Genomic DNA, 9,913 nt, shown 5'->3' with positions numbered 1-9,913 from the left:
TCTACATTAAACCATAATATACAAACAAAGTAATAACATGCGACAAAATAAATCATTAAAATGTTGAATATACTGCTGTTTTAAATAATAAAGACTTTAATCATGGGAGAAAAATATCCCAAAGTAATGTATATGTGTCTACTGTCTGAAAATAAAATTTTCCTGATATGTTGCTCAGCTCAAATAGTCACTGCAGCAACTTTTTGGTTCCCCAAAAAAAATGTTCATAAACGAAACCAAAAATAAATTTAATTACACTGAAAGGCAAATTAGGACATACTTCCTGTATCCTTAAATAACCCTGTTGGCTGGGGCTCTGCCCAACCTTTAGCAATGAAAGTGTCATGTGTAGGTTTGCCGGTAAAGTAATAAATAATTCAAAGTCATGAAATACTAATACGTTTCTTAGAAAAAAAATAATGAGTGCATCTGAAATAACAACCAAACAAGCAAACCGAGATTCCTGGTAACAATTAATGTTAATAATTAATCAAAACTGGTTTACAATTCAATTGGCTGTTAAGATGTTAAATAGTTTTAAAACAGAACATTTTGGTCTCTGGAAGTAGTTGACTTTCATTTAGTTAGTTTATTAGTTGCCTCTGCCCAGGATGTCACGTTTCCCCCTTGCTTGTTGGTTGAATTTGGTTTGATTGCAACCAAATCATGAAAACTAGTTTTGCATGAAACTTGGAGGAAGAATGTTGTATAGGTCAGGTTAGAACTCATCAAAGTTTTGTGTGCATCAGGATATGAATCTAGGAATTTTTTTCACTTACTGTAACTTGTGAGATCGGACAATTTTTATATTTTCATTGCTTTCCAAGAAAAGGGTTCATGAACCTTGATTACAAGAAATGATTCGAGGTAAACGCTATACTGAGTGCAATTAAATTTAGTATATTACTTTTTCTTCATTAACGTTTTGCATACATAAAACACCACATCAGGGATAATGGGGCAATGAAGGACAAAAGACAACGCCAAATAACGAATTGCAACGGCAAGTCACAAAATACAACAAAAAGCTAAACACAGAGACAAATAGGGTATCACAACAACACAACAAGATAAGCAAAACTCACCTGATGACAAAGATCACTTCCTGATAAAAGTTAATCTCTCTTGAGTTTTTTGATTTTCATTTTTGTGTGTCCTCATTCGCCATTTGCCCTTCAGGGCCACCAAAAAATATCCCCACATTAAAACTACACAGTAGAATATGTTTTCACCCCAGTCTTTGTGTTGGTTTCCAAGTGTGATTTCTCAGAGAATAATTCAGAGATCTAAACTGAACAGATATTTGTCTGTGTGTGTGTGTGTGTGTGTGTGTGTGTGTGTGTGTGTGAGATAAGTTTTGATTACTTTTATTGAATTTGAGGGACTATTATGCCTTGTATGAAGTCTGCATTCTGTTGAATTGTGGGTCTGCCAGCTATAATGTCACTTACTCAACTTGTGTACAGACTGTATGTAACAGGTACAGGGGCTCACAGGTTGAGTGCATGGCATCTTATTTTACCAGCCAATGAGCTGGGAGGGCCTGGGCCTCCACCCTCTACTGCCCCCACATACCAGGCGAACACTTGCAACACCAGGCCGCCATTTTGAGTGAGGGCAAGTGTCGCAAATTCAATTTATACGCCAACTATAAATTAAACCACTTGCCCTGAAGGACACCGAAAATAGGCTGTAGCATTCTGGATAGTTAAACTCACTGAGTGCTTTCAAAGTGCTTACTCCTCCGCTGAGCTAGCTAGTTAGCAAGTTAGCTCTCGTTGTATAAATGCCTCACCTGTCATGGCGGACAGCAGCTCCCACATTTGTGGCGTTACGTATCCCTGTGACGTTGCACCGGCAGAAATATTACTTAAGCAACTTTCATAGCTCACTTCACCGCTGAAAGGCATCAGATCCTCACGTAAATCCACCGAGAGGAGAAAAGGTAAGCGACAGATACTGGAGACTGAAAGAGAACTGCATGAGTGGGACGAGACTTACTGAAGAAAGGTCACTGAAAGATGTTAAAGCGTGTTTACATTTTTGCACGGACATGTTGGTGCTGGTCTAACTGGTCTGTATGGGACCGTGTGTTCTGAAAGACGTAGATACAACCTTCTTACTATTATTATGCTATTCCCGTGACATTCTAACACCCAAATCTCTGCCCTTTGTCCAGCATGGAGTCATGATACCGTATGGATGATTGATCAATACACAATCAACACTTAACCTGGGTTTATTAGCTTACAAGGATGATAATCACTGGGGGTTAATGATATTGCATATTGTTTGCATTGTGGTTTGTGTTGGCCTGATTATACCTGTTCTGGTTCCTCAACCTGTTACACAGTTACATAACAATGTTCCATTAAATGTCCCACTCAGTCATATTAATATATATTACAGCTCTAATTAAAATGTCTTCCTCCATGCTCAGGAAACATGGCTCTCAGAAGTGCTGCGACCCGTCTGCTCTCCAGCAGCCAAAGATGTGCTGTTGTCACAGCGTCCAGAGCCCAGGGCACTGTTGCAGCAGCTCCCAGAGGTGCGTTTAAAGTTATTTATTTATACAATATATACATAGACAGTGTGAAAGTACGATAATGTTGGAGTGACAATATTTTTTCATTGTTTTTCTTCCCTTCAGACGTTGAAGAAGTCAAGAAACCGACAAAGGCAGGTATGTGACGTGTTGAACATGGTCTGTCCAGATTCCTTTACGCGTTCTGCTCCGGCATGTGATGGTGACATAATCACTGTGTGTGTGTGTACATGGTTTGACCCTCAGCCAAGGTGCCATTCAACTGGCGGGACGCTCTGAACCTGGAGGGTTTGCTGACAGAGGAGGAGATCATGATCCGAGACTCCTTCCGTGATTACTGCCAGGAAAAACTCATGCCCCGTATCGTCATGGCCAACAGACATGAACGTGAGCTGAACACACATCCATGATCAGAGTATACCAGGGTATACCATAGACTGTATCTACACAGACAGATCAAACGGGAAAGAGCAGAAATTTGCAAAATAGAATAATTCCGTTTTGTTTGTTTCTATTAAAAGGATTTTACAAGCTTATCACCTTCTCTTTCCCAACATGCATCGTGCTACAGATTTCCACCGTGAGATCGTCTCAGAGATGGGAGAGCTGGGTGTCCTGGGCCCAACTATTCAAGGTAAACAAAAATAGTTACTTATACTCACTCATGTAATAATAATTACATTTTATATTTGTACAAGACAAGTTCAATATCATACCTGTACTTAATTGTTTTACTGTATATATATATATATATATATTGTTTTTTATTGTACATTTTGCTGTCTTTTATAGTTATTTGTGTTTATATTGTTTTTTTAATTAGTAATAACCCTCTACTGAGTGTTTATTTCACTATTCCCTTTTTGCTTCAGTAACACTTCAAATGTCCTCATAGTGGGACTATTAAAGGAACATCTTATCTTAGTTCCATCCTAAACAGTGCAAAGTACATGTTCTTCAATTTATATATTCAGTCTATAAATGCGTACATTTTTCTTTCTACGCTTCATGGTTTATTTTTGTCATGCTACGACTATATTACGTTGGCCCTGAAAGCTCAATTCACTACAATTTAAGGAAACGTGCAAATATACAAAACACGTGCAAATATACAAAACATCTTCATCATTTTGAGATAACATGCATGGCAAATAGAAAACACAATGCAAATACTCACAAAACAACCAAATACTCACAAAACAACAGAAGTGACACACTGAGGGCACCAATTTAAATAATCTGTAGTTAGGTATATAGCTAGCTGATCATGACTGCAGCCTGTTTCTCAATCAGTTTCTTCAGATTACTTATATTTGGAGGCTAATAATATGATGAAGGTTTACTCAAGTTTCACCACATTCATCTGAATCATGTGATCACAATGTTAAATAAGTATTTATCTACTTTCCCAACAACACTTGCCAACTTCAACTAGTATCTTCATGAGTCACACACCATAGCAACAAGTTTATTTCAGCCATATTCACTTCACGTGTCCGACTTCACATCGGTTGTGTAATGAGTATTAACAGCCTGTTTTCTATTTGCTGTGAATGTGTTGTCTAACTGAAGAAGATGTTTCTTTTCTCCATTTGCTTTGCATTCTGTTTGCTTTGTTTTTCTTAAGTTGCAGGCCGTTGACCCATCAGGATTGTACATTGCTATCTGTTTACCCTGCAGGATACGGCTGTGCTGGCACTAGTTACGTGGCGTACGGCCTAATCGCCAGAGAAGTCGAGAGAGTTGATAGCGGGTATCGGTCAGCCATGAGCGTCCAGTCTTCATTGGTCATGCACCCAATCAATGCTTATGGCACAGACGCTCAGAAGGAGAAGTACCTGCCAAGGCTTGGTAAGAAACATTTTAACACAACTCAGCATTACATTTCAGAAACATCAGTATACTTTTATTTGAATCAGTATGGTGTGTTTGTGTTTTCTTTTTTATCTACAGCTCGTGGAGAAATCCTGGGCTGTTTCGGCTTGACAGAGCCCAACCACGGCAGTGATCCCAGCAGCATGGAGACCAAGGCCAAGTACAACCCATCCAGCGGCACCTTCACCGTCAGTGGAGCCAAGACCTGGTAGGTGGACACACCCACATGAACAGGCCCTTCTGATGGAGCGTTTGTTCAAAGCGACAAGAGAACAAGAAGGGAGCTCAGAGAAAGAACACCTCCACCAAGGCTTGCATCCTATCCGCCATGTGTAATAGATAGAAGCTTTATCAACATTCCCACCCGCTCGATATGAATCCAGCAGAGGATTCCCTGCTGTGTTCGGATCGAAGTCTCCAGACTCTCTACTGACTTTATTCTAGGGAGCCAGGCAGAGATTTAGATGGCAGATAATCCGGAGGCTCTCACTCCGGCATTTGTGTTCCCACATGCACCTGCTCTGTAGAAAGTGCAGAGAATCTCGGGAGTTCAGTGCATGTCTGAAAGCAGCTAAACAGGCAAACAAGAGATTAAAACATAACCTGCTTGGTGGAGGTAAAAATACAGATGAGGAAGCGTAGTCCAGGAAATGATTTTAGTGATGTAATGCATATAAGAAAAATTAAAATGGTTTATTCTTTTTCAAATTATATAAAATACCGTAAGGGAAAATTCATTCTGTCCCAGTGTCCATTAGTTTTAGATCATAATTTTAATTTTAAATATGAAGTAGGTCTTGTATTTGGAGAATAATAATATTAACAGGTGCTCCTCTCTTTGGGTTAGGTTAAAGCCACACCAGCTTTTGTGTATCAGCTTAACTGCAACCCTGTGTTAAGTTCTTGGTGAATTCTCCTTCTCCTTCCTCTGCTAGGATCACAAATTCCCCCATAGCAGACATTGCAGTGGTCTGGGCCAAGTGTGAGGACGGCAGAGTGAGAGGTTTCATCCTGGAGCGTGAAATGAAGGGTTTTGCCACCCCCAAGATCGAGGGCAAGTTCTCACTGAGGGCGTCAGCCACTGGCATGATCCTTATGGACGAAGTGGAAGTTCCCCAAGAGAACCTGTTGCCCAACGTCTCTGGTCTGGCTGTAAGTGGCTACTCACCCACACCAAGTTGAACAAAATAAGTATTAAATATAACAACATGAACGTTTCATTGCGCTAATATCTTACATTTCTTTCGTTGTTGACCTTTGTGACCAGGGTCCCTTTGGCTGTCTCAACAACGCTCGGTATGGCATTGCCTGGGGAGCCCTGGGAGCGGCTGAATTCTGCTTCCATGCTGCCCGACAGTACACTCTGGACAGGTACGTTATATTCTGAGGACAGTTTGTGTGAACAAATCAAGTCCGAGGATCTGACAGAAGATGTGTTTTGACAACAGAAAATGTTCCCAGAAAATAGGAACCTTTCCACGACACAGGGTCTAAGTTGAGTTCTGGGGAAATCTTGTTACCTCTATCTGCTGAGGGATAGGACTTAGTAAAAGTAGTGGAACCTTTAGGTGTGGTTCGCAATGCTAAACATTTGTGCTTGATCAAGCAACCCAGCATTTTAATTTAACCCCCATTTTGCATTGCTTTTAGTGCCGGTCTCTTTCCCAGCATTGAGTAAATAATCTCAATGTTAAAGCTGTATAGTCTTGTTGTTGTATCGTCACCTGCTTGTTGTAGCTTTTAGTTTTCGATCTGTTAAGCAGCTCATTTGTTTAATCGCCCTGGGTATTCAGAGTGCATTGGAACCAGGACACCAACACTCTGAAGAAGCTTGACATTATTATCATACTGCTCACACTGTCTCCTCAAGTTCAGCCAGCCTCGGCTTGGTTTATAGGTCGTTCATGTTTTTATTACCCCCCCCCCCCCACAATCAGAATCCAGTTTGGTGTGCCACTGGCCAGGAACCAGCTCATGCAGAAGAAGATGGCTGACATGCTGACAGAGATCACCATTGGTCTGCATTCATGCCTGGCCCTTGGAAGACTCATTGACGAGAAGAAGTGAGTCTTTCGCTTTCTGTAATTCAATTTCTTTCACATTAGTGTTTGCCTCTGTCAACGAATGCAATAAAAACACGTTTCCTTCTCATTGTCATGTAACAGAGAGGCACCAGAGATGATCTCCATGCTGAAGAGGAATAGCTGTGGCAAGTCGCTGGATATCGCCAGACAAGCCCGAGACATGTTGGGAGGAAATGGCATCTCAGATGAGTATCACATCATCCGTCACGTCATGAACCTGGAGGCTGTCAACACGTATGAGGGTAGGCACACACGCATGAAGGAAGGCCCTGCTCTTAAATTGTGAAGATTTACCAAAGTACCACATTGCAGTAATGTACGTCAACCACCAGAGATCAGCAGTGTACAGATTGTTAAAGGTTGACAATTGATTAATATGGAACATTTTTGAATAGTCTGTCATTAAAGTTCACTGACTTGTTTTTAAAATTATATATTTCTGGATAACTCGTATACATCTTTAAATGAAAATAACTTAATTCATTACAATTAATGTTTTTTTTTTTTTTTCTATAGGAACTCATGACATCCATGCCTTGATCCTGGGCAAAGCCATCACTGGACTGCAGTCTTTCACTGTTGGAAATTAATGCTTTTCCGCTGTCTTCCTGAAACTGACTTTTTGTGGAATACTGCTGCTTATGTGCCCAGTGAGAAACGTGTGATCTCTGAACGGAACTCCATCTGTTGAAACATTATGAGCAATTATCCTCCTCACACGAGGAGCTATAGCACGAATACTTTATTACATTTACATAATATTTTTTAAAATACTGAAGGGAATCATCTATTACCACTTCTGCCTGGTATCTGAATATGTTAGAACAACTGAACAAAGCATTGGGTCCAAGTGAGATATTTGAGGGACATTTGCACGGTAAATATAAGGTATTTATATCCTTAACTCATGGAGCAGTCAAGGCATTATGAGTTGTTTTTTAGTAACTAAATAGTATGTAAATAAGCGGTTACAATGGGTTCTGAGATATGTGTGGCTGTGTGGAAACAAATCGATGTAACCTGTTATCAAAATAAATCTTTGTTACTGGTGGTTTAAAGATTGGCATCTCTGGTTTGATGGAACATGAAAGCACTGATGATACATTTAGGCACGAAAACACGTAACAAATACAAAATGTTAACAAAACCGAGCCAAATAACAGATAATACCGTGCCCTTGTATTCTGAAATTTTATTTAGGGGATCAACACATATTGAAATGGAACAATATAAGTAAAACATGTATTTAGTTTTTGCATCTTTTTCTTTGACTGGAATCATGACCTGACCTGACCACGCTACAGTCGCAGACAACTGTGTATTCTTGGAACAAGAGGAAGAAGAAAGACGGAAGAGCAATACCAGATGAGCAATCTTATCCAATCCAGCTTTTATACAGACAACTTGAACTACTCTGAATACTCAATGTAATAATGAACACAGACTTACTAATAATAACATATTAATCAGTTCAATATCTAAGAACAATTACTAGTTTATGGGGACTCTGTGATTGAAATGGCCAGACCCGCTCTGAGACTGGCCAGCGCCAGGTTGGCCTCCTGAAGCTCACTGCAGAGTTTAGTGCAGCTGCCCAGGACCTCTGCCAACTCCTGCAGCTTCACCTGCATCTCATTACTGTTCTTCTCGTAAACCAGGTACATGTGCTCCTGCATCTGCTGACACCCCTCTGTCACCTGGAAAAAAAATCATATGAGAAAAAACAGATATGGACATCTTTGCAGGGAGGGATAGTGCAGCACCCACAGTCGTGAAAGGAGTATTTGCTAAGTATGCTCCTAGTGGACCAGACAAATGACAACAACACACTGAGGAGGACCAGATGAATAAAAAAAAAAAAAAGTTTTGTACCTTCTGCACCAACTTCTCATTAAAGCTGTCCAACACTTTCTGGTCACTGGTGCGGTCGTTATTAATCTTTTCCACCAGCTCCTGCACCCTTCTGCTTATGGCGTCAATGCTCGAGCTATAAGTGTTGACAATAAAATCAAAATCAGTCTTCAGTCTAATGTCTTAGTCAATGATGGAACAACGAAGTACAACTCATCTGCTGAAAAAACACAACACTACATGAATTATTGTTGCATTGTGCACGTTGGTGTGGCTGTGATTGTTGACCTGGTGTGTTGCTGTTGAGCTTCAGTCATGCTCCCAGTTGAGAAATTCCCGAATGAGGAGTCATGGTCTGTTTCCTGCGCCTGCGACGCCAAGGACATAGAAACAACAGTTGTAAACAGCACAAACATATTTTATTTGTTCTGATGAGAAAGAAATGTTAGTGTTGGTCAGTGGGTACAACATGGGATCAAGGTGTGTTGTGTGAACTAGTTATGATGAAAAGGTCTATTTCTCCATTTATGACTGAAACGGAACACAACAGTTCCCAATATTCTTCCACATCTTAATATCTCAAAGTCATTTTTCACACAACATATTCAGGGTTGTCTTGTGGAATCGGGCTACATTTGTGGTTTGCTCCACAGTTTGAGTAAATCTGTGTTTTATCGAGACAAGGGACAATGTTAAACATAAATAGTCCCATTTAAGAAGCTTTTTTTTCTTTCTTTTTTTTGCTGTACAGAGATCAGGTTCAGCCTTTTATGAAAGTAACTGGAAAGCCGAAATGATTTTCATTCTCTTCATTTTCTTTTTACCCATAACTCACAAACTGAACAGTCCAGGCAGGATGGAGGAGGAAGAAGGGAAGAGAAAGAAACCAGTTTGTGCATCTGTGAATTGGTCCCCACGTTCACAGAGTTATCTATTGATTTCTGATAATACACAGTGTCTAATCACACAGGGCCATTGAGGAACTCGCTAGAGATCTGGCAGCTTGAGCACTAAACCTTCATACTTTAAACATATTACAACACATTTTGCAGTGATAGTGATAGTGATGCTCTTGAGAAGCAATATGGCTGCAGTGTGAGTGCTGGTAGCTGTTATGTGGCTCGTTTTGTCTCACAAAACTGTATTCTGGTTTATTGTATGATTAATTGTTACCATCTGTAGGCCGCCGTGTCCGCTCTTAGGAGTGGACTGGGAGGTGGACGGTAATGTCATGTCCTCAAAGAAAGATTCCATTTTGGTCTGTTTGAACCTCGAGAGAAACCTGAATTAGAATAAATAATAATAATAATAAAGGATAAACAACAGGGACAAATGTCGAAAATGGTTTTCACACAGAGAAAATAGTATGTCATTGCTATTCTTCCACTTACAGCTAGCATTAGCACCATTAGCTTTAGCTAAATGCTCTTGGATGTAAAACACTAACTTTAGCGTCACACTTCCACAGAAAAAAATATAATTATTTATAACTTACACTTTACAGTGTCTGGCAAACAAATGGCTCCTTGATTTACCTACAGGAATAGAGCTGTGATTT

The 9,913-nt window shown here is 40.1% G+C and overlaps 2 protein-coding genes across 2 annotated transcripts; one reads left to right on the top strand and one right to left on the bottom strand.

Moving 5' to 3' along the window:
• The first annotated feature begins 1,790 nt into the window (after positions 1-1,790).
• On the top strand, positions 1,791-7,562 carry LOC133954307 (glutaryl-CoA dehydrogenase, mitochondrial-like). The gene is made up of 12 exons (XM_062388668.1): positions 1,791-1,945; positions 2,441-2,548; positions 2,651-2,683; positions 2,792-2,932; positions 3,117-3,179; positions 4,226-4,396; positions 4,499-4,628; positions 5,356-5,572; positions 5,688-5,791; positions 6,358-6,483; positions 6,586-6,746; positions 7,021-7,562. The coding sequence occupies exons 2-12, from the start codon at positions 2,446-2,448 to the stop codon at positions 7,092-7,094; spliced, it is 1,323 nt and encodes a 440-aa protein (XP_062244652.1). The 5' UTR covers positions 1,791-1,945; positions 2,441-2,445; the 3' UTR covers positions 7,095-7,562.
• A 438-nt stretch (positions 7,563-8,000) lies between these two features.
• Positions 8,001-9,614, bottom strand: syce2 (synaptonemal complex central element protein 2). Its single transcript, XM_062387303.1, has 4 exons — positions 9,529-9,614; positions 8,644-8,723; positions 8,377-8,491; positions 8,001-8,201 (listed from the first exon to the last, which is right to left on the bottom strand). The coding sequence occupies exons 1-4, from the start codon at positions 9,607-9,609 to the stop codon at positions 8,001-8,003; spliced, it is 477 nt and encodes a 158-aa protein (XP_062243287.1). The 5' UTR covers positions 9,610-9,614.
• Positions 9,615-9,913: the final 299 nt, after the last annotated feature.

This window comes from Platichthys flesus, chromosome 5 (genome assembly GCF_949316205.1).
Source record: "Platichthys flesus chromosome 5, fPlaFle2.1, whole genome shotgun sequence".
NCBI lineage: Eukaryota > Metazoa > Chordata > Actinopteri > Pleuronectiformes > Pleuronectidae > Platichthys > Platichthys flesus.
The sequence above is the reverse complement of the archived record's forward strand: the minus strand, read 5'-3'. Positions and strand labels throughout refer to the sequence as shown.